Genomic DNA, 23,034 nt, shown 5'->3' on the forward strand with positions numbered 1-23,034 from the left:
TCTAGTTGCTGGCAGGGATAGTGGAGTGCAACAGGCAAGTCACTGGGCTCCAGCTGCCTGAGAGGACTTGTGCTGATTCTTTAGCCATAATTAGTTATGGAGCCAACCAAGGAGGACGCAAGCCCAGGCCAAGGGTAAGAGTATGGCTCATTGAGAGGGGGAAGCCACAGCAGTGCTGTCCCCTCTCTCAGCAAGGCAAAGGGAAGTGAAACAGCCTGGATGCTGTTAAACAATCTTTATTCAAGTTATGAAATATACAAAAGTTGAAGTTTCAGCTCAAATCTCACCCCGGGCTTGTTCAATACCTTACCTGAGCTTCTACCAGAGGAAACAAAGCCCAGAGCACGGGCACAGCCATGTACAGACACCTCACTGCCAGCCCTGCTCTCTCAAGAGCAGGCCCAGGCACCTCAAACAAGAGGGCTGGTTTGGAGCTGGGTTTTTGGCTTTGGGAAATTAGAAAAACAGACTAGGTAGGGAGTTTAAAAATACACTTTGTTAGGAGCAGGAAGCAAGAAACCTTTGGGCACCAGTCAGTGAACAACACCATTCCCACAGCAGCAGGGCTTCCTCGGGGCAATGAGCCCAGACCCAGGAGTAGGATCCCAGCTGGGCCGCGTGAGGGAAGCTGCCAGACCTCTCCCTCCACAGCTGGGCAGTTTGGCACCGATGTCGAGTCCAGCAAGAACAAGGTCTAGGAGGAAGATTTCACCCGGCCCGAGCCAGACTTGGAGCTGAGGAGCTTCTCCACCATGGTGCGTGCGTAGCGCAGGCGGCTGGCCAGCTCACGGCAGCAGCCGTGCTCCTCGATCAGGCTCAGCTTGTACGTGCGGAAGTCCCGTTTCTCATCTATGTATGTCACAGCAGCCATGAGAGGGCACAGGATGACCTTGGTGTGGTCCTGGGGGGAGACAACACACACTCACTGAGCACCGTGCTCCTCGGGGCAGCATTTCCTCTGGATGAGCCATCTTGGCACACCCAGAACGTGTGACAAAACCCCTCTGTAGAATTCAGAGTGCAGCACAGGACAACAGCTCCAGAGCACAGCCCCTCACAAGTGAGGACACAGGGGGCTTTAGATACCAGCACAGACAGCTCCCAGAGCCAGGCTCCCTGGGCACAGCATTGGCTCAGGTCATCCCCTCCTGCCACCATCCAAGCAGCACCACGTGCAGCCAGCGCCACGGCCCTGCAGAGAGCCTCACCTGGAAGAAGTTGATCTGCACGGTGCCGTTGCTGAGGTGCAGGATGATGGCGCTGCGGGTCCGGAACCAGGTGCACAGGTAGGGCAGCCGGGCCAGCTCGTCCCCTTCCCGTGGTGTGATGTTCGCCCCCGCCTTCAGCAAGTGCTCGCTCATGTAATTCCGGAAGTACTTCAGTAGTGTTATCTGCAGAAGGGACGGGCTGTGAGGGGCTGAGGGTGACCCCAGGCACGGGGGAGGAGCACAGGGACAGCCATCACAATCCCAGACCCTCCTTACATCTTTCAGAGCTTGAGGTGTTATGGCAAAAACTTGAAGAAATCCTCAAAATTAACTCTGACCGTGACACATCAGACTCACTTTGCTGAATACTTTGGTACATGCAAGTCGTGTGAGCACCTAAATGTCTGTGAAACTGCTCATAAACGAACCTCAGATAGCAGCTAGAGCTGCTAGTGTCTGTCCTTGGGCCCATGTGTCACCAGCTAGAGGAAGCCTGCAAAGTGCCAGTGGCCTCCAATAAAAGTTTCTCCCTGGAACCCACCCTGCCATCCAAGCCTAAGGGTGGCAGGGGTCTCACCACCCCCAGCCAGGGCTCCTGCCCCCAGGACTGACCTTCTTGTTGAGGTTAGAGGGGTAGGACCTCACAGTGAAGTAGGACTCAGTGTTGTTCTGCTCAATGTACTGCAGGTTGTCCCCATCGTTGTACATGATGAGCCGAGAGGAGTCATTGAAGAGAACCCCAACGCTGTTGTCACAGAGCTGGTAACCTGCCCAGAAAGGACCCCATGAGATCTTGGGGGACCACAGGTGGTGGGAAGTACCAAGGCAGATGGTTTATCACCCAGGGATTCCCTAACAGCCATCTCACCAAGGCCCTGCCAGGTCTTCTCTTTGGAGAGGTCTGGCTGGCATTTTTCCACCTTTGGATTTGTCATCTCCCTTATTGCATCAGCTGCTTCAAAAACAGCCTCTGCTGCCACCATGGATCCCTGTGCAGGCTGGGGAGAGCCTGGTCACCTCATGCACAGGTACCATTGTCCACATTAAAGTGGCCAAGGCTGATGGTCAGTGACCACTGCTCTGGATTCCTGGGGTATTTGGTAAGATTCCTGGCAGTGCTCTTGGACACATACACTGGAATATGGCGATTAAAAACCCAGGCCTAGGAAATGCATCAACCCAGGCTTCTCCCAGCCTCCTCAGACACAAGGAAAGCCTGAAGCATTGCCACCCCTGGTATTTACCGAGTCCATATTTATCCGAGTAGTCCACCCATTTGCTAACCCAGAAGATGGGAATGCAGGCCGGGTCCTCAGCTTCTTCTGCAGGAAGAAAGCAGCTTGTTAGGGGACCTTTCCCACAGCCAGTGCACCCCACGAGGCCCGTGGGCTGCCCCAGGCTCACCTTGCCTCACTGCTACTCGCTCCGAGGGCTTGGCTGCATTGACTGCAGTCAGCTGCTGCAACATGTCAGCCAGGTGGCAGCTGACAGCATCTCCCACCTCCCGCAGCCCCGCTGCTTCCTCCTTCTCCAGCAAGGGCTCCTGGGCAGGGCTGTCCAGTCCTGGGCAGAGAGACAACACTGAGATGTGAGGGACAAGGTTCCAAAGGCACCAGGTACAGACAACACCTAACACACAGAACGGCTCATGTCGGAAGGGATTGTGGTGGGACATGAGCAGGGTAATTCCAGAGCACGGGATGTGTCCAGAGGATTCTGGAGTATCTCCAGTGAGGGAGACTCCACACACCCTCTCTAGGCAATCTGTTCAGTGCTTGGGCACTGCACAGGAGAGGTCTTCCTTGTGTTCCGGTGGAACTTCCCAGGCATGAGTCTGAGCTCCTTACAGAGCTGAAGCGAATGCAGTGCTTCATCCCGGGCAGAGCAGGGAGAGCCGCCCTCACCCACAAATGCTCTGAGTTTCCATAAGGATCAGGAGATGATGCGAGGGAGGCACACTGAAGGTTGTGGATGCTGCTGGAGGCTGGGCAGGCTGTGCCCAGCCCCGCAGCCCTGGCGGGCTGTGCCCGGCCCCACCGCCCAGCTCACCCGGGCACCCACCCCTACCTTTATTGAGCGCGGTCAGCGGCTTCCGCCCGCTGAGCTCCAGGCTGCTGGGAGCCAGGGAGAAGCGGGGAGCGATGGTGAGGCAGCTGGTGGGCAGGCGGCTGGGCAGGTACCCCGAGGTGAAGAACTCGTCGTTCAGCAGCTCGTCGACGGTCGGGCGCGTGGCAGGGTCTGACCTCAGCATCTTCTGGATGAGGTTTGCGGCCACAGGGTTGATGTGCTGAGGGACAGGCGGAGTTTAGAGACGGGTCAGGGACAATGTGCACTAGTGACAAATGAACGGAGTTTGCAGCCCAGGGAAGCTCCGCCTGGAGCGGAGCTCCAGTGCTGCATCGGGCAAGCAGGACACAAGCCTGGGGAAGCAGAATTGGGTGGCACAGAGAACTGGCTCCTAACAGCACCCAAAGCCTGGGGTCAAATGACTGGAGCAATACCAACTCATCAGCAGTGGAGTGAGCCGGGAACCAGCTCCACTGGTCCAGACCTCATGGACTTGCCCATGTGCATTCACCCCCACACACCAGCAGCCCAGCTCAGATTTTTGCTGGATTGCAGGGCAGGGAGCTGCTGGCTCCCCACAAGGCTCACACTACCCCAGCCTGAGTGCCCCTGCCCTGCTGTGGAGAGCCCATGGAGTGGCAGACACAGAGGCTGCAGCAGGAGGCTCACCAAGCACTGCTGTGAGCCAAACAGACGCTCCATGGGAAGCGGCATACCTTGGGAATGGTGTACTCGTTCTTCTTGATCCGGATGTACGTGTCCTTCAGGCAAGAAGTCTCAAAAGGCGGTTTCCCCACCAGCAGAGTGTACCTGGGCATTCCCAGACAAAAGGGTGTCAGTTTTGCCAAAGAGACTCAGATTGTGCACAGGAGCAACCATGTCCTAAGCACACCCAGGGCTTTCCTGGCAGAGGGAACACAGTTAGCATTAAGACACACTGACAGCTACGTGTACTGTGCCTGGATCCTGTTCCCTGGAAAGGGAAGCTGGGATCTAGCACCCTGCAGGGAATGCTTCAGTTGGGGAAGGTTGGGAGCTGCCTGGCAGCAGGACTCAGCACTGTGGGGGACAGTGACCTGGAGCTTTGGATTACACTGAAGCTCAGAGGGGCCAAGGAGATCAGAACAGGGATTGCCCAGCTCCATGCCCTCTGAAAGGCAGTTTGACTCACATGATGCAGCCAATGGACCAGATGTCCACCTCGAAGCTGTGCCCCTTCTTGCCCAGCACCTCTGGGGCGATGTAGTTGGGTGTCCCACACAGGGTCTTCTTGCGTTCCCCATCATACTCTACCTTGGTGGCCAGGCCAAAGTCACCTGGAGGGACAGAGAGACGGGATATAACCAGGATGCCCTGGCTGGCTGGTCCCTGTGCTGGTGTCCCTGCACTTACCGATCTTCACCTCCATGTCGTCACTAAGGAAGAGGTTGCCCAGCTTGAGGTCGCGGTGGATGACGCGGTGGCTGTGCAGGTACTGGCAGCCCAGGATGGTCTGCCGCAGGTAATACCGCACCTCGGGCTCGCTCAGCGCCTTCCGCCGCTTGTGCAGCTCCAGCAGCGACTGCGGGGAACGGGGGGTCAGTACCGGGGCGGGGGTTGCGGGACAAGGAGGAGCTCAGTACCGCAGGACACGGGGAAGGGAAGGACAGGTCCGAACCCGGGGACACCGACACCCGCCCCCAGGCCCCTCACCCTGCGGCGGCAGAGCTCCAGCACGACGTAGACGAAGTCGTCGTCCTCGAAGAAGCCCTGGAAGCCGACGACGTGGCGGTGGGAGAGGCTGCGGTGGATGGCGATCTCCATGGACATCTTCTCCTTCTGGTGCGGCTTCACCAGCAGCGACTTGGGCACCACCTTCCCAGCGAACACCTCCCGGCTCTCGGCCTCGGCCAGCTCGTAGCACCGCGCGAAGCCGCCCTTGCCCAGGAACCGCCCGCGCACGAAGCTGCGCCGGGTGCGGGGATCCACGAGCACCTTCGGCACCTCCTTCCCCCCCGCCACCGCCGCCGCCGCCGCCCGGGCCGGCTCCACCAGCGCCGCCGGCCGCGCCGCCTTCCCGCCCGGCGCGCTCATGCTGCGTCCGCGCTGGGGCAGCGCCGGGCCCCGGCTGCCTGCGCCGAAACAGCGGCTGCGGGAGAGCGGCGGGTCCCGGTGCAGCAGTGGGTGCTGGGGAAGCGGCACGAGCCGGGTTCGTGCACCGGTGCAGCTGCGGGTCTCGGTACCGGTGGATCTGGGTGTGCCGAGTCCCTGTACCGGCGGGTCCCGGTGCCGGTGCAGCAGCGGGCGCGGGGTGCCTTTACCGGGGCAGCTGCGGGTGCCTGCGGCCGTGCGGGTGGCGGTGGCTGTGCCGGCTGTGCCGTTCCGGTGCCGCGGCAGTACGGTACGGCCCGGGCCGAGCTGGGCCGCTCGCTCGCTCCGGCCGCGATTCAAAGGCGGCGCCGGGGCCGTTACCGCGCGCGGCCGCTCCCCATTGGCCGCACGATTTAAAATCCACGCGGCGCGCGGGGCACCATGGGAGCCCAGGGAGACAGGCACCCGCGGGGGCGGGGCCGGGCGCGCTCGGACACGCCCCCACAGCGCGCGCGGTGTGCGCGTGCGCAGGGTGCCGTTGGCAGCGGCCGCGCGCGCTCCCGCCGGCCCCGAGGCGCGCTCTGCGCGCTCCCGCGGGACCCCGAGCGCGGGCACGAGGCGCTCCGCCAAGGACATTCCTCGGGATTTGCACCGGCGTGGGTTTCCTCGGGAGAGGCCCTGCGGTGGCACCGCCCGCTCCCGCGGCTCCCATGTCCAGCGGTTCCCAGCGGGATTCCCGCGGGTAGCCAGGAACCGACCTTTGGCCGGTTTCTGTAACACAGACACCCCACGCTGCGCCCCTCGGGTGACGGTGTGGCAGTTCTGAGGGGCTGTCCCTGACCTCACTGCCCCCCGTCCCCCCCACGCCAGGCCCTCCGGCACTCCCGGTGCTGGCTCTGGGTCCCCTTGCTGGGAGAGATGACCGCGGGATGCTCCCATGCCTGAACTCCATCACCCATGACAAATGTCCCACAAGCACACAGCAGCAGTGCCTCAGCCAGGCTCCTGCTCTCTGCTCCCTGGCACGCACGGTGCCATGGCTGAGGGAATGAACACCGTTTGTTTGCCTCCTTTCCCCTTCGGCAGAAGCTGTTTCTTTTGGCGCTGGCTAACAGAGAACAGAAGAAGAGATGTCAGTGGCCGGCACACACCGTCAGTGGCTGGCACACACTGTCAGTGGCCAGCATACATGGTGCTTTTGCCCGGCAGGTTGAGCTGATGCCTCGGCCGAGCCTCACCCACAGGTATGGGCCATCCGTGCCAGGGTGTCCTGGAGCCTGGTGCACGGACAGGGCCAGGAGCCCTGCAGGTCACCACAGCCACAGCTCAAAGGTTGGATCATCCCAGGGGATTCTGCTCCCCACAAAGCAGGCACAGCATGGTCCCCGCTGGCCTGGCGCCTGAGAGACCTTCCCACACAGCCCTGGCACACCGAGCCACCAGCAGCACAGGCAGGGAGGGTGTGCTCCCAGGCACCCTGAACCTCCTCACATGCAGCAGCACCCCCTGCCCCTCCTGGTCAGCAACGCCGAGCAAAGCGTTCAATGAAGCCACACAGCAACTTGGAGTTAGAAGTGCTCAGTGTTTGTACAGATTGCTGACAGAAGACATTCCCCTCCCTGCAGGATATGCTTCCCCACTCCTGCACCACGCTGGATGGAAGGCTGCGGGCAGAGCTGGGACACTGACACTCCATCTTCCCAGACTGGCAGAGGCGGAGAGCTGAGCCCAGGTCAGAGGGATGCTTCAGAGGCAGGAGGAGAAAGTGGCCAGTGTAAGGAATGTTAACAATGCTGCGTGTTAGGGATCTTCAGAGGTGGCTTGGTTTTAGGCCCTGCCAGAGGCCACCTTAACAAAGACAACAAAAGAGGTTTTAATTAAGGCAGAAGAGTCAGCTCAGACAGCTAGAAGGAAGAGCAGGCCAAGAAACATGTCATTGCAGTGTCACATCCCTTCATGCACTACAGCTCTGCTCTCAGGTGCTGTGGAAATTCATCACTCAGACTTTTCCAGCTGCCACCCCACTCCCAAACTCACATCCCCTTTCCCACTCCTCTCCCTGCTGCTGTGGCTGCTGATCAAGCGATCCCAGTGAAATGCACAATGTGGTGTTGAAACTGAGGTGACAACACAGCAACACAGCACAGACACCCCACTCCTGCCAGACACTGCCAGAGACACCCTGGAGCAAAGCAGTGCTCTGAACTCCTGACTTGCAGGCAATCTCACAAGAAGCCCCAAACCTGTCAAGCCTGTGACAGAGGAGGCCCCTCAGGGGGAGCAAGCAGCTCCTTTCACCCTGTACTACATGTTGTAATGCACAGGACAGCCAGAATAGCCTGTAACACTCACAGAACAAGGGACTGTGGCTCATGCCCAGGCACAGCAGGAACCTCAATCTAGTTTGGTTTGAAGAGTCACGAGTCACTTGAACAACTGAAGAGGCTTTAATTTATGTACAGTAAAAATACAAACCAGTCAGTGGTTTTACACAGGAGGTACAGCAGCTACTACACACGTTAGTACTCACACAGCTATTGGCTACTAAGGTGTATCAGCATTTGCTCCACACATCACTGAGGCGCCAGGGCTGCTCCTCCACAGCCACACACCTACCACACACCTAAACCCCAGCTGCTTCACTACAACATGCAGGTTAGAACCTAGAGCAGGACTAGGCTAAGCTTTAACAGAGCACAACCAGAGCAGGCAGACTGGCGTGCAGCCAGTTGTCTGAACTCAGGTACAAAGCATCAGATGCCTCCAACTTTCAGAGCTGCTCTCAGCAAGAACTATTCATGCTCTAATACATGTCCAAAATGAAATCTTCACTCTTTCTAAGAAGTCTGAGCGTCATTCTTAAGTTTCATAATGCAGAAAAGCACAGGAGAGCATTCTGCAAATGCAGACACTGGGTAATAAATGGGAACATTTACAGCATTCTCTCACTTTTAATTACCCACTTTCTGCTGCACTGAATTCTGTGAGATGGCAATCCTCTTTTCAAAGGCCTTTGGCTCTTTAAGGTCTGTGATATTCAGGAAGTGGCACTGACCCCAAGAACACCAGCCCTGAGGGGTGAGACACAGGACTGAGGTCAGCCTGCTTCAGGAGCTAAGGGACATCCTGTCAGGCACAGAAAGACAGCTGTCAGTGCCAGCCAAAACTCCTAAAGCCAACAGCAGGACGATGTACCCTGGAGAGAATCCCAGGGAGAAAGGAAGAGGCCGTGCACCTCAGCATGCAGGCCCATGGGCAGCAAGGATTGTGCCAAAGGAAAGGCCTATGAACCCTGGAAAGTGCCCAGAGCCAGAACAGCCCTGCTGGGATGGAGACTGCGCCTAACGAACCTAAGCCTAGCTTTGGGTTAGGACAGAAGTGAGCAGACAGGCTGAGGCAGGTGTCAGCCCTGCCTCACTCCCAGCTGCTGCCCCAAGGCCGGCATTCAGCGTTCCCAGCTCCAGAACATTCAGAGGCACAACTCAGACAATGTGGGATGGAGTACACTGGACGAGCACACAGAGTTTGAACAGGACACAGCAGCTTTCACAAGGGACTGCTTGGCCAGGCCAGCTGAGGCACAGGGGCTCAGGGTCCCTCTGCCCACCCCCAGAACACTCCTGTGGGCTACTAGACCTGAGTGAGTGGCAAGAACTTCTGGTAATAGCTCTTGGTAACGTCAATCATGAGCTCCTGGGTGCATTCCGGGAGCTCCCCCGAGAACAGTCCTGGAAGAAGAACAGCATGGCCGTCAGTCATGGTGTACCACTGTGTACATGCACTAAAACAGGGAGTTTCACAAGTTAAAAGGGCTACTTTTCAGTGCAGCAAGTACCCAGTAACTTTATTTTTAGGTACTAAATGCTAATGGGCACCTTTGTTATAGTCATCCCATTTAAAATAAGAACATCCATGTTGTTTTCAGTTTTGTGCAAGGGAAGATAGAGGGAGCATACCTGGGCAGCCTGAGAAGACAGTGAAAGGTGGAACTACGGTTTCAGGAGGGAGTACTGTGTTGTCTAAGATTTTGCAGCAGTCTTTCAAAACACATCTACGTCCCTAAAACAGAGAACAGGAAAAGTTTATATTTACAACATTATGAACATGAGGTTTTCTTATTATTACTGATTTGTTACTTAAATTTCAAGAAGATTAACTGCTCAAAACATATCCTTTATAAGAGATCACAGGAATAAATCTTTACCCTGACCGAATGATCTCCCAACAAAATTAACTTTTCTTTTTGAGGAAAAACGTCTGTCTGCTTTCAGTTAGCACAGGTACAACTGCACATTAACATGTCAATGTTCAAACTGGCACCAAAAACCCGAGTCAAGCAGTACCAGCAAGGCCTTCTCTACTTCAGCACACAGTAGCCTTGACTATCTAGTCTTATTTACACAGAAATACAACAATTCCATTGGTACTCTGTGGCCAGGCTGCCTCCCTCGGGCAATGCCATTAGCCACAGGGACAACACTTGGGATGGATTTTGCAGCCAGCAGCAGCTGAACACGCTGTCCTCCGAGAAGTAAACCTGAAAGCTCAGCTTCCTGCACAGAAGGACAAGGAGCAGGAAGAACAGCACAGACAGTGAGCCTGCTCCAGCCAGCTGCTGCAGACACCTCTCAGCTGCTGTCACAAGGTCTCAGCAGCACGCAGGAGTTCACAGAAAATACAGAAATGGCACTCACAATGACACAGTTCTTGCCTATGTGCACATACGAGCCGATCTGGGCCGCGTTGACAACACAGTCCTCTTCTATGAAGACATGGTCACCAATGTGCAGAGGGAAGAAAGCCACCCTGCAACAGGAGAGCAGAGTATTTGTGTGTGTCCAACAAACAAACTGACATTGCTAGACCCAGCATCACCCCACAGAGTCTCCTGTCCCCACATGGATTAACAGATGTGGATCCAGTGCTAAGGGAGACAGAACAGTTTCTGGGTTTCTCCTCTCTAAAGGATGGCCCAAATGAGAAGGAAGATGTTGTGAATAAACACACAGAAACTGAAACATGCTCTTCATTTTGCTATTCTAATCTACCGCTTTCCATCCGACAGGGGATTGGAACACAACCCCCAAGGCACGGCTCAGCATCTGAGGAAAAAGCAGGTTTGAGAGATGATTTCTGCAAATTGCTGTAAAAGGAAGAGTTCTTGGAACACAAGACTCAGTCAAGCTGACGGATTTTTCAGGTCTCTCCCTAAAGGAAGGGGCTCTTACCCTTTGCTGAACTTCTTGAAGGGCGGCCTGATGACGCTGCGGCTCTTCACCACGCAGTGCCGGCCCACCCGCACGTTCGCCAGGTCCCCGCGGATGATGCAGTCGTTCATAACGATTGTCTGCAGAAGGACACACAGCTAAACCCGCTCCCTTTACCGCCTGTGCTGGCACTTCTTACACAAACGCATGCCGAGGCCCGGGCACTACAGCAAGATTCCCTTACTTTAGGGACGATTCTTTCAGCCAAAAGGAAAGTGACAATAAAGCAGAAGTGCAGGAGGTTGGAACCACCAATTGCCCTTCTGGTCATGCCAGCGAGCACTACACACCAGACTCAGGCACAGAGCAGGACGGTGCTGCTTGGGGCACGAAAGCAGCACGGGCAGCTCGCACCAGGCCAGCAAGCATTACAGACCAGGTTTAGGCACACAGCAGGACGGCGCTGTAAGGGGCACGAAAGCAGCACGGGCAGCTCGCACCAGGCCAGCAAGCATTACAGACCAGGTTTAGGCACACAGCAGGACGGCGCCGTAAGGGGCACGAAAGCAGCACGGGCCGCTCGCACCAGGCCAGGGATGCTGCGGGGGAGCAGCGCTGGATGCCGCGGGCACTGCCGGGGGCACGGCAGCCGCCGCCCGGCGCTCACCTTGCCGTTGAGGACGATGTTCTGGCTGCCGCACAGCACGGACTGCCGGCTCACCTTGTTGCCGGAAGCCTGCGGGGAGAATGGGCGGTCACGGCCGGTGTCCCGGGCCCCGGCGCGCCCGGCTCGGCCCCGCGGCCCCCCGAGCCCCGCGCACCCGCTCCCCGGGATCCCCCGAGCCCCGAGCCCCGCTCCCCTCGGCCCCGCACCGTCTCGATGTACTCGGACTTGTTGTAGAGCATCTCGCTGAGCTCCATGGCCGCCCCGCCCGGCCCGCGCCGCTTCCGCCGCGTCACCTCCGCGCGCCCGCCGCGCCACCTCCGCCGCGCCCCGGTTGCCATGGAGGCCCCGCCGGCAGCGGCGGCCCTGAGCGGCGCCGACAAGGAGAAGGTGCGGGGCCGGCCGGGGCGGCGGGACCGGGACCGGGACCGTCCCGGGCCCATCCTGAAGGGTGTCTCTTGCAGCTGCGGGAGAAGCTGGCGCTGCTGAGGCGGGAGTACAGCGAGACCGTCATCCGGCTGCGGGTGAGCGGAGCGGGCCGGGCCGGGCCGGGGGGCACCGGGGGGCACCGGGGCACCGCCAGCCGGTCCCAGCCCCGCCGGTCTTGTGTGTCCGCAGCGGGCACGGCGAGCCGAGCGAGCCAGGAGCCACGGCCTGCGGGAGCGGAGCCCCACAGGTGGGAGCCGGGGAGAACGGGGAGCCTCAGGTAGGAGCCGGGAAGAACGGGGTGGGAGCCGGGGGAACGGTGGGAGTCGGGGAGAACGGGGTGCCCCAGGTAGGAGCCGGGGAGAACGGGCTGCCTGCCCCCGGTGGGAGCCGGGGAGAACGGGGTGCCTGGCCCAGGTGGGAGCCGCAGGCAGTCCCCCAGGACAGGGCTGTGGGAGCGCCCGGGGACCCGGCGGCCGCTGTTGCCCCTTAGTGCCCCCATGGACCGTCCTGCACCCGGCCCTGCTGACCCTCCCTCCGGGCCCCGCTGTCCCTTCGGCCGCTGCGGCCACATCCACTGCCCCCACATGGCCCTTGCCCTGGGCTGAGCCATGCTCTGCAGTAATGTCTGCTCTGCTTCCCTCCTCACCAGGTCTGCAGTGCTCCGGTCCTGACTGTAAGATCCCCATCTTTCCCTGATAACAAAGCCTGATTTTACCGTGTGATGTTTCTCTTGGGCAGAACTTCAGGAGTACTTTACATGTGTGGCATTTTTCCCCCCAGGTTATAGAGGTAACACATCTGCTGGTGCTGACAGAGATGGGCCCTCTCAGTTACAGACTGAAACCTGCTCTGATGCTGGCACCGAGAAGACAACATCTGCCACAGTTAAGCACATTCCAGAATTCTCCAGTGATGAGGTTAGCCCGCAGGACAGCTCCCGGGCAGAAAGCTTTCAGGCCAGCCAGGAAAACCTGTGCTGTGGGACCATCAGGCCTGTCCCTGTGGAGAAAAAGCCCCAAACCTCCCGAGGCATGATGAAGCTGCGGAGACGGACGAAGGCTCTGGAATCAAAGGAAAGGGAATCAGTGCATGATGTGCATCTAATCAGTACTGGTGAAATGATGAAAACTCAAATTGCCAGTGCAGAGAAGCTTCAGTCACCACTGTTCAGGCACAGCAGCGTCTCACACACTGAGGAAGCTGCTCAAAGGGCGCCTGGGGCAGTGCTTGTGCAGGAAGAAAGACATAGTTTCACTCCTGATGCAGCATCAGGGTTTGTACAGGATGTGTTTGAGGGCAGTGTCACTGCAGGAGAGCCTGAGCTGTCCCCACATGTGCTGAGGGACAGCAGGGACATCTGGCAGCCTGAGTCCTCAGGGGCTGTGGCCACACCTGATGGACACGAGCCGTGCTCACAGCATGGAGATTCTGTTTTACTTGACCCCAGAGGTGATGGCAGAGAAGAGTCCTCCAGTGCAGTAAAACAGCCAGAGGGTCAGAGTTTGTGTGAAGATCAGGGAGAATTACGTGGGCTCCTGGATTTAATGTCAGAAAATGAAATATTGCCTGACAGCAGAAATAACACCATAACCGAGGAGAGCAAAAACCACGAAGGACATCAAAGTGACGCTAATACCTTGAATCCCTGTCCTGCAGATAAAGCTCTGGACACTGCTGAAGGAGTGCTGGAGAATCAACACACTGAAATGGAGTCAAGGCTCTCTCCTGCTGCCAGGGCGGTGGCTCCCGAGGGCACGCTGAGCTCCTGCACAGTGGTGGAAGGGCTGCTCTTCCCCGTGGAGTACTACGTGCGGACAACTCGCCGCATGTCCAGCTGCCAGAGGAAGGTGGACCTGGACGCTGTCATCCTCAGCCAGCTGGGCAGGAGCAAGAAAGGCCAGCGGAGTAAATGCAAGCAGAAAGATGCAAACCCCAATCAGCCCTCGCAAGAGGGAGCTGAGGGTGATTTAGAGCCAGGGGTTGATCCCTTCCCTTTTCTTGGGGCAGAAAATGATCAAGCAAACTCAAGTAGTTCTCAGAAATCCCTTCCTGCATCCAGCAGCAGCAGCACTTCTCTTGAATCCGTTTCTCAGAAAAGCATCACTAGCACAAGGCAAGAGCAGAGACAATCCCAGAGGAAACAGAAGGGAAGAAGAAAGTCTGCCTGCAAAGCCCCCATGCATCCAGTGTCACAAGAGCTTATAGAGAGTCAGGATCCCACAATGGCCAATGAAAGCAGTGCTCTGCTGTCAAATGAGAACCAGAGTGAAAAGGAAAACTGTGATGCTAACCTTGAAAGGTCTTCCTCAGATGAGAGGAGAGTGTCTGGTGCTGCAGCCCTGGGGCCTGCAGGGCCAGGAGTGACTGGAGCTACCCAGCCAGCGGGTCCTGACCCTCCTCAGGGCGGGAGCCAAGTGCCAGGGAAATGCCATAAGGCTCTGTTGGAGCAGGTTCAACATCCACTCCACAGCAGCGATTCCCTGAGCCCAGGGAGCGACGCTTTTGCCAGCCATGTGGGAGACGTGGAGGGCAGTGGTGCTGTGTGTCAGGGAGACAAACATCCAGTGCAGCGTGTGAAGAGGCAGCGAGGAGCCGAGCAGCTGCCCGGGGTCAGCGTCCCTCTGCGCCGCTCCCTGCGCTGCTCTGCCAGGCACAGGCCCCCGACAGGCTCAACAGGTACTTCTCACATATAAACTCCCCAAAGTGCCCCATTCCCCGAGGCAGGGAACGTCCCTGGGAGTGCAGGCCCTGCTGCTCAAACCCTGCTGTGTTTATGCAAGAAAATGCAATAGGAGTTAACTGTTATTCTTTTAAAAATGATTTGTTTATTTAAAAATAGATTATTGTGGTGCCCATGTTCCTTGAACCATTCCAGAAACTTATGCAGGGAATGAACAGAGGAGGAGCAGGGCTGGGAACTTACTGAGCTGCCCTTGCTGTTGGAGTGAAGGCTGGTTTGCCAGCAGGTGAATGTCCATCTGTTCCTCCAGCTGAGTCTGCATGCTAATCATTATTCTCTCCTTTATGAGGGTCTGTGAATATTGAAAAAAGAGAAAGTGTAGGAAGAAAACCAATAAACCAAACTGACCAAGCACTCAGGCATATCTGTCAGGCTTTGGTGGTGGTCTTTGAGCTGAAGGCTTTATCCAGAGGTACAGAGTAACTGCAGAGTGTAGTTAGTGTCTTTCCACTTCTGTGTGTTAAGATGAACATGGTGTTTTGATGTTTTTTAAAATCCAATCACCCTTCATGAGAGATTCTGAAAAGGCAAGTTGCTGTTATTTTATGACGTGATGTTCTGTCTTGTATTCTTGTGTTTAGATGCCAGCAGCAGAGGAAGCAGCAGTCCCAGGGGTCCACAGGGTCCTGCTGCCCTTGGGCTCCCTGCTGCGGACCCCGACACTCGTGGCTCCCTCTTCTCCTTCCGCAGCCTCCAGTGGCTGATCCCTCAGCTGGGCATCAGGGACTTCCACTTACCAAATGAGGAATTTGGAGTGCTGAAACTGGAGAAATTGAAATCATCCCCTGTGAATGACTTGGAGGATTTTGTGTCTGGGGATGGTGTGGCTCCAGAGGACACACCAGATGCACAAATGAAGCCAAAAGAAAAAAGTCTCAGAAGTAATTTGATTTTGCCTTCCAAAACTGGATTGCCTGAACTCCCTTGCATGGAAGGCCTGACTTCCAAGAAGGAGCTTTCCACCCATGAATTGCTTTTTACTCCCATGGGGACTGTCCTAGAGGCTCCCACTCACCCTGAGCCTGAGATTTCCTCGTCTGTTTTCCCTGCTGTGGGTGCAACCCCAGGTGTTTTACCTTCAGTGCACACTGAGGTGTTCCCTGACACACCTTCTGTACCTGCCTTGCCAGTGACCCCACCTTCCCCCAGAGGAGCAGCTGCCCTGGTCCTGGGGGATGTGGCACACAGAGACCCTGCTGTGCCACCTCACCCTGACAGCTGTGCTGCAGGGGCTGCCAGAAACCAGGAGGAGCAAGGTACAGCATTGCCTTCAGCAGCTGAAAGAGGTCCTGAGAGCAAATCTGGTGAGACTGTGTCCTTGGAGAAGCATCAGCAGCCAGAGAACAAAGAGCAGGAATCCTGCAGAGCTTCACCTGAACAGGTAACAAGCTGGGATCTTTGTGAAGGGTACTAAGCCAGTGGTTTTGTGAGCAAATCCCCTTTTTCCAGAGTCCTGTCTGACTTCAGGGAAAAGTTCTCTTTGCATGGATCATAGCAGTGGCATGCAGTACCTGCATGAGAGTGACTGAGAGCATGCAACAATTCTGCCTCGTTCTTGCAGGTGCTGAGTATAATTTCAAAGTTGAATCATCCTCATTCTTTACTTTGTTCATGCAGATAAAAGATGCAGCAGAGCCGTTGACTGCAGCGCAGCCGGATGGCCCCAGAGAAGAGAGCTTGCAGTTTGTGTCAGAGCTGAAGGTGGGAGAGCAGCAGGGCACTGTTACCCAGGCAGCAGCAGCAGCAGCAGCTCTGCGAGGCGGGGTCTGCAGCAGTGCAGCGGGCAGTGCTGTGTGCCAGAGGAGAGCGCAGTGTGTGTTTGCAGGAGCCCTGGTGCTCGGGTGCCGTGGACGTGGGCGCCGTGTGGTGGGCAGCGGCTGGCAGCTGCAGGGAGCTGCGCGTGGTCACCGCCTGCGAGAGCGCCGTGTCCCTCTGGCAGCCACGGGCCCCCGCCGGCTGGGCCAGGCTGCACACCTGGCACCTCAGAGAGGTACGAACACGCTCCTCATGCTGGAGCTAGGGCGGCTGCCTTGCCCCGTGTGTTAGCTCCTGAGACACAGGGAGCTTGGAGCTTGTATGGTTGTCTGTTACCTGCTGCAACTTAATACCTCATGCACACAGTGGTGCTGCGCTTCACTTGTGCTTTTTCCCCTTAGAGTTCCTTGAGACGTATTTTATATGTCTTATATCAGCAGGGATTGTTTGATTAGGCAACCAGTCAGCAGAGAGTGCAGCTGTTCATTTTAGTGTGCTTCTTGAGAGGGGTCTGAAAATCAATCCTGCTCCACATCATTTTACTTGAAACACTCTAGAACATGAAAATAAAGGGACACTGTGGGTGGCACTGAATTCTTGTTTTGTTGTCCCAGATTCCTGTCATCCAGATTGTTCCTCTGCCAGACACCTGTAACCTCGTGTGTGTAGCACTGGGAGAGCTGGAGATTGGAGAAATAAGGTTTTGTATTTATTTCTTACTAATGCTTTGCACCCTGAGTAGTTGCAGCTCAGCTCCTTGTGAGAAGTGGTTGAAATTATCTTTTTACTAATGTGGCACTTTCTCAGTTGCTTTAACAGTTGGAAAATGTGGAAGGGATTTCTAAAAATCAACTGTAAAGACCTGTTAATTCACCTCAGAGCTGGCAGGCTGATTGAACACAGACTGATCTCTATATGCTACTGCACATTTGAGTGGGGCTTCCTCCTATCATGGTGTGTGCTTGTCTCTTGATTTAGGCTCTTGCTTTATTCTTCTGAGACTGACTCATTCAAGCACTCCCTAGTGAAAACTGGGAATATAAAAGCAGTTGCTGGGCTGAAGGACTGGAGGCTGGTGAGCAGCAGCAGGACCATGCAGGAGCAGCAAGTGGAGATGGTTTTTCTCTCAGAGACAGGGGGGTGAGTTTGGGGGTGCTGCTTTGGGGTGGTGTCTGTGTGGTGGGTGGGATAAGAGAGGAAACACCTCGGATGTTGAGCAGTATCATGTTTCTCTTGCAGAACACACACTTTTTGTTTTACCTGCTCTTCTATGTGCTGGTCTCCTTTCAGGAGCAAGGACAGGCAGACTCTGATGCCCCCTGAAGAAACGGTTACAGCCTTTGCTGAGGTAGAAGGGATGAGCGAGGCCTTGGTGGGCACCACTGCAGGGAACAGCGTTGTGGTTTGGTGAGTGTTCCTCTGCCACACACAATTTAGGGGCTGGGGACAGCTTCAGCAGCTGCAGGGCTGTACAGGGGTGCTGGTGAAATGGTGGTTGTCAGAGGGCCAGTGGTCTGTGTGGCACCACAGTCACACAGCCAGGGAATTGCTGTAATTCCATTGCTTTTGTGTCATCCTCACTACACCCTTCCTGCCTATTGGCTTCATTTGCTTAATGTGGAACCAAACCCATGTCCGTCCTGCACAGGGGTGTAACTGTGATTAGAAATGAGTCAGAATTTGTATTTTCACCAACTGCAGGAATCTGAGAACTGGTCAGCTCCTGAGGAAGATGCACGTTGGCTATTCCTACCCAGCTTCCATCTGCCATCGAGCATATTCTGACTCCGTACGTACACAAAATTCACGTTTCATGCTTGGGCTGCACTGACTGGGATGGGGACATAAAGGATTGAAGTTGCTAGGGAGGGTTGAACTATCAGCTCTGTTTCAATACACTGCAAATAATTCAAGGTAAACGGGTTACAGGAGGAATAAATAAGCTATGCCGGCTGCCTCTACTCCTGGCTTTCTGCAGGGTGCTAGTAAAGTGGGAGCAATGCATCCTGGTGCATTCCAAAGCTGCAGCATGCTGTGAGTGGGAAGCAGAAGTGCTGTAGCCCAGGCCTGGTGCTTGGCAAGCCTCTTCCATGTCACATGTGCGTGCTGCCAGCATTAGAATCCCTCTGTGAATGTTCCTCTGGACATACATGCCCGAGGGAATGGGCTGTGTGAAACCAACATTCATACTAATCATCTTTCCCCACTTGCTTCTACCTGTGCTGTGATTCCCAATGGATTGTGTGGTTTATCAAGGATTTGATTGTTTTCAGTGAGCATGTAACTTTTAGGGACAAGAATGTCTTGTCCAATAATGGTGCCTTGGGTCCTCACATTACCCATCCCAGGATATTTCATGCTGGTTTGTGGCCATTCTGGGAGCTACTGTTTTCAGTTGTGCTGCTTTCCATGGAATTTTTGTTATATTTTAAGCTTGTAGGGATTAAAATGTGACCCAGAAAATTTACTTATTTTGTTTTTTGAAGTGTCACCTCATCCTATGGCAGGTTTAGCTTTTTGAAACAGGAAGAGAAATTCATAAATCCCTTGGGTCACTGAGCTGTCACTTTGCTGTGTTGCATCAGCCCTTATCAGCCAGCAGCTGCTTTTGCTTTTATCTAATTTGATAAGGAAAGTAAACCATTTCTGTTTTCCTCAGTAAAAAATAATGCATCACTGTTCATAGGGCTGTGATTAGAGAGAGTGTAGCAGTTAATTTTTGGAAAATTATTTTGGTTTTCCTCCTCCTGCTGTTGTTTTTAGTGATGTATTTTCCCTCTCTGTGTCAGGGCCTTCTGTTTGTTGTTTTAAGCCACCCTCATGCCAAAGAGAGCGAGTCCTGTGGAAGCCCAGCGTTCCGCGCGGCGGCCTTCAACCCGCGCACGGGCCGGAGCGCGCCGGTGACATCCTGCTGCCTGCCCCCTGGCCCGGCAGGCAGGCGAGTCCTGGGGCGGGCTGGGCTGGGCTGGGCTGGGCTGGGCTGGCTCCTTCGGGGGTGTTGGGAGAGCCCCTGGGGAGCAGCAGGGATCCAGCTGCCATCTCCCCGTGATAAGGGGCCGCATCCGGCCCTGCGTGCATCCGCTGCCGGGCTGGGGGCCGGGGGCGTGGGCTGCTTCCTGCCCGCTTCCCACTGCGGGCTGTGCGCTGACCCCTCGCCCTGGCAGCTCTGTCACCTCACCACGGGGCTGGCTTTGTCCCCAGGGACTGGGGGAGTGTCCCTGGGCTCCTCAGGGCTGGCTTTGTCCCCCCGGGACTGGGGAAGTGTCCCTGGGCTCCTCAGGGCTGATCCCTGTCCAGTTGCACTGGAGGAACAGTCCGGACTGTAGGCTGCCTGCTATTAATCTTTACCTGAGCCCTGGGCTAACTGAACAAACGCTGCCATGGTGTTTTTGCACATCCCCTGTCTCCTGCTGACCCCCGTGTCCCCGCAGGTACCTGGAGGGTGACGTGTGGGACACTGCGGGAGCCGCCGTGCTGACGTCGGGTGCGGTGGCCGTGTGGGACCTGCTGCGGGGCCGCTGCACGGCCGTGCTGCCCCCGGGCCCCGCGGGGCACTGGGCCCTGGCCCGCTGGGCCCCCGGTGGGGCCGGGCTGCTGGCGGGGCGCCGTGATGGCACCGTGCACCTGTACCGGTACCGGCCCCCGCAGCCAGGACCCGCCTGACGGGCCAGGCGCCGCGATGGCACCGTGCAGCTGTACCGGTACCGGCCCCTGCCTGACGGGCGGGCTGCTGGCTGTGTGCCGCGATGGCACCGTGCAGCTGTACCGGTACCGGCCCCTGCCTGACGGGCGGGCTGCTGGCTGTGTGCCGCGATGGCACCGTGCAGCTGTACCGGTACCGGCCCCCGCAGCCGGGAGCTGCCTCACGGGGCCTGGCAGGGCTGCCCGCCGTGCCAATAAACGTGTGCTGCCTTGGAACCACCCCGTGTCTGTTGTCACTGTTCTATGGGGGGGCTGTGAACAAGGACCTGGGGGCTCTCATGGACCTTGTCCTGAGCAGCAGTGTGTCCTGGTGGCCAAGGAGGACAATGGTGTCCCCAGGAAGAGCATTTGCAGCAGGTCAGGGAGGGGATCCTTCCCCTCTGCTCAGCCCTGTGAGACACTGCTGGAGGGCTGTGTCCAGCAGAGGCTGTGGAAATGATGAAGGGACTGGATCATCCCCCTGATGAGGAAAAGCTGAGGGAGCTGGGGCTGGTCAGCCTCTAGAGCAGACACAGCTGAGCGGTATCAGTGTGTGTGATTAGATAAAGGGGGTGCCAAGAAGATGGACCGGGCTCTTCTCAGTGGTACTGAGCAATAGCAAGAGGCTATGAGCATGGCAAGTTCCACCTGGACACGAGGTAGAACTTTCCTGTGTAGTGACAGAGGAACAGAGTCCAGACAGGGTCTGGAGTCTCCCGCAGTGGAGGTGTTCCCGGGCCGGGAGCGGCGATATCGGCCCGGTCCAACCGGGATCACGGCACCGCAGCCGGGGTCACGGGATCGCCGCTCCTGGCCCGGCCCATCCCGGGATCGCGGCCCGGGGCGCTGCGGCCGCCGCCCGGCAGAGGGCGCTGCAGGCGCCGGTCTCTCCGCGCGGCGCCCGCCGGGACAGCGACGATGGCGGCCCGTGTCCTCTCGTCCTGCGCCCGCCGCCTGCTGCCGCTGCCCGCCCGCCCCGCCGCGCTCCGCTCCCTCCGCCGCCTGCCGCCCGCCGCCCCCGCCCCGCCGGGCCGCCCCGCGCCGCCCGCGCTGCTCCGGCTGCCGCGTGTGGCCGCGCCGCTCTGCCGCAGCTTCTCCGAGCTGCCGCCCCTGACCTTGGCCGACATCAAGGACCGGGTGCTCTACGTGCTCAAGCTCTACGATAAGATCGACCCCGAGAAGGTGAGCGGGACGGGGGGGAGGCGCCCGGGCCTCGGGCTCCGGTGTAACGCGTGCCCGTGGCCCGCTGACCGCCGTGTCCTCCCCAGCTCACAGCCGAGTCCCACTTCATGAAGGACCTGGGCCTGGACAGTCTGGACCAAGTGGAGATCATCATGGCCATGGAGGACGAGTTCGGTAACGGCGCCCGGGGCTGCTGGGCCGTGCGAGCGGCGGCACCGCCGGCCTGTGCCGTGTGGGGCAGGGAGAGACGCACAGAGCCGGGCAAACACCGCAGGGCCAGCCCTGGGAGCAGGAGAGACCACACTGAGCAGGACAAACCCCACAGGGCCGGGCATGGGAGCACGACAAACCCCACAGAGCAGGGCAGACACCGCAGGGCCAGCCCTGGGGCCAGGACAGACCACAGACAGACCACAGGACAGAGCCGGGCAAACACCGCAGGGCCAGCTCCCAGAGCAGGGCAAACCCCACAGAGCCAGCCCTGGGGGCAGAGCAAACCCCAGAGAGCAGGCCCTGGGAGCAGGACAGACCCCACAGAGCCACCAGGGAGCTGGGCACCTGCAGCAGTCAGGAATATGGCCCTTTGCTCTGGAGCTCAGCCCCTCTGGAAGCAGGAATTCTGTCCCACCCGCCATGGGCACCAGCCGGGGAGGGGGAAAGGGGAGCAGAGGGTGCTGAGCCCTGCCACACACCGGTGTCTGGGGTCTCTGGCTCCTGCTGTGCCCGCCGTGTCCCCTGTCTGGCAGCAGTGTCACTTTGGGCAGTGCAGTGACAGCTCTGGCTAGCACAGCAACCCCTGCGTGTGTCCCCTGAGTCCCCAACCATCCCTTCCTCGCCCTTGCTCCCTTTTCCATTGGTTTTGGGCTAAGTGTGTGCCCTTTCTTGCAGGATTTGAAATTCCTGACGGAGATGCAGAGAAGCTGATGCGCCCACAGGAGATTGTAGATTACATTGCAGATAAGAAGGATATTTATGAGTGAAGCAGATGCTCAGAGGTGAGTTCAGAGGTGCTCTGAGGGTGCCTGGGCACACACCAGGGGGATGTGTGGCACAGGGGGGAGCCCAGCAGCTCGGGAGGGAGCTGGCAGCAGCTGTGGGTGCCAGCAGGGAGGGCAGGTGGGGGGTGTTTTCCTGAAGCACCTGTAGCTGGGGACAGGACGTGGGCTCAGCCTCTCCTGTGGTCCTGCCTGGCACATCCAGCACTCATCCCTGGGGCAGCAGTGGGTGGCAGGTTGCTCTCAGCCATGGCCCCATCTCCCTGTGTCCCTGGGCCCTGTGCAGGGCGTGTGGGGGCCTCAGCCCTGCCACTGCTGCCGTTTCCTCTGCCTCAGCCAGGAAGGAAATGGGCAGGAAAGGGTTATAGGAGCGGTCGGGGAGGGCTGCAGGGGAAATGAGGTGGCCTCAGGCCAGCCTGCAGCACTGATCCACATTCTTGCCTGTTCCTGTGTGGCTCCAGGCTTCCCCCGCAGCTCCCTGGGGCAGGGGGGCTGCAACCCTTCTCTGTGCAGGGCAGGGTGGGAGCTGTGGCCTCTGGAGAGAACTGGGGGCTCCTTCTGTGCCTGTGTTCAGTGCTCAGTGTGTTCTGACCCGCTTCTGTGCCTTTGAATGCTTGGTGAGGTGTTAAACGTGTGGATTTTGTTTTCCCAGGAGTTGTCCCACACCAGGACTGGGCTGGTGCCGGCAGGGATGGACGGGAGTGCGCACGCTGTCCCACTGCTGCCTTCTTTGGAAGCTGCACGTGGATGTTGTATTTAAAGCTGTCTGAATGTGTTGTCCTTTAAAAACAAGAAAAAAACAGGAATAAAGAGTTAAGACCATTCTGGTGGTGGCTGTTCTGTCTCACACAGTGGGTGGGTCCTGGTGATGGTGTTGGGTGTGAAGGACACTCTGGGGACCCTGCTCCAAGATTTGGCTCTGCCCTGCATGCTTGTAACTGTTTATTTCATCAGTGCTGATAAAAACAAGTTCTGTGTGAAAGGCTTCTGCTTTCCTGATGGAAAATAAGGGGGGGAATGATTTTCCCGCTGCTGA

At 57.4% G+C, this 23,034-nt stretch overlaps 4 protein-coding genes across 4 annotated transcripts; 2 read left to right on the top strand and 2 right to left on the bottom strand.

Moving 5' to 3' along the window:
* Nucleotides 1-220: 220 nt before the first annotated feature.
* On the bottom strand, nucleotides 221-5,713 carry PLK1 (polo like kinase 1). Its single transcript, XM_059484652.1, has 10 exons — nucleotides 4,968-5,713; nucleotides 4,668-4,836; nucleotides 4,447-4,591; nucleotides 3,992-4,085; nucleotides 3,276-3,495; nucleotides 2,613-2,771; nucleotides 2,453-2,530; nucleotides 1,821-1,975; nucleotides 1,209-1,391; nucleotides 221-901 (listed from the first exon to the last, which is right to left on the bottom strand). The coding sequence occupies exons 1-10, from the start codon at nucleotides 5,346-5,348 to the stop codon at nucleotides 695-697; spliced, it is 1,791 nt and encodes a 596-aa protein (XP_059340635.1). The 5' UTR covers nucleotides 5,349-5,713; the 3' UTR covers nucleotides 221-694.
* Nucleotides 5,714-6,907: 1,194 nt separating this feature from the next.
* On the bottom strand, nucleotides 6,908-11,493 carry DCTN5 (dynactin subunit 5). Its single transcript, XM_059484736.1, has 7 exons — nucleotides 11,426-11,493; nucleotides 11,220-11,288; nucleotides 10,574-10,692; nucleotides 10,040-10,151; nucleotides 9,302-9,404; nucleotides 8,982-9,073; nucleotides 6,908-7,193 (listed from the first exon to the last, which is right to left on the bottom strand). The coding sequence occupies exons 1-7, from the start codon at nucleotides 11,471-11,473 to the stop codon at nucleotides 7,173-7,175; spliced, it is 564 nt and encodes a 187-aa protein (XP_059340719.1). The 5' UTR covers nucleotides 11,474-11,493; the 3' UTR covers nucleotides 6,908-7,172.
* A 62-nt stretch (nucleotides 11,494-11,555) lies between these two features.
* Nucleotides 11,556-19,890, top strand: PALB2 (partner and localizer of BRCA2). Its single transcript, XM_059484272.1, has 13 exons — nucleotides 11,556-11,606; nucleotides 11,681-11,740; nucleotides 11,835-11,922; nucleotides 12,426-14,321; nucleotides 14,967-15,766; nucleotides 16,003-16,086; nucleotides 16,211-16,375; nucleotides 16,755-16,840; nucleotides 17,119-17,280; nucleotides 17,431-17,547; nucleotides 17,842-17,929; nucleotides 18,930-19,078; nucleotides 19,572-19,890. Exons 1-13 carry the CDS (start codon nucleotides 11,556-11,558, stop codon nucleotides 19,801-19,803), a joined length of 3,978 nt encoding a protein of 1,325 aa, XP_059340255.1. The 3' UTR covers nucleotides 19,804-19,890.
* An 834-nt stretch (nucleotides 19,891-20,724) lies between these two features.
* Nucleotides 20,725-22,820, top strand: NDUFAB1 (NADH:ubiquinone oxidoreductase subunit AB1). Its single transcript, XM_059484549.1, has 4 exons — nucleotides 20,725-21,003; nucleotides 21,090-21,177; nucleotides 21,892-21,998; nucleotides 22,651-22,820. The coding sequence occupies exons 1-3, from the start codon at nucleotides 20,740-20,742 to the stop codon at nucleotides 21,981-21,983; spliced, it is 444 nt and encodes a 147-aa protein (XP_059340532.1). The 5' UTR covers nucleotides 20,725-20,739; the 3' UTR covers nucleotides 21,984-21,998; nucleotides 22,651-22,820.
* Nucleotides 22,821-23,034: the final 214 nt, after the last annotated feature.

Source organism: Ammospiza nelsoni, chromosome 17 (assembly GCF_027579445.1).
Source record: "Ammospiza nelsoni isolate bAmmNel1 chromosome 17, bAmmNel1.pri, whole genome shotgun sequence".
NCBI lineage: Eukaryota > Metazoa > Chordata > Aves > Passeriformes > Passerellidae > Ammospiza > Ammospiza nelsoni.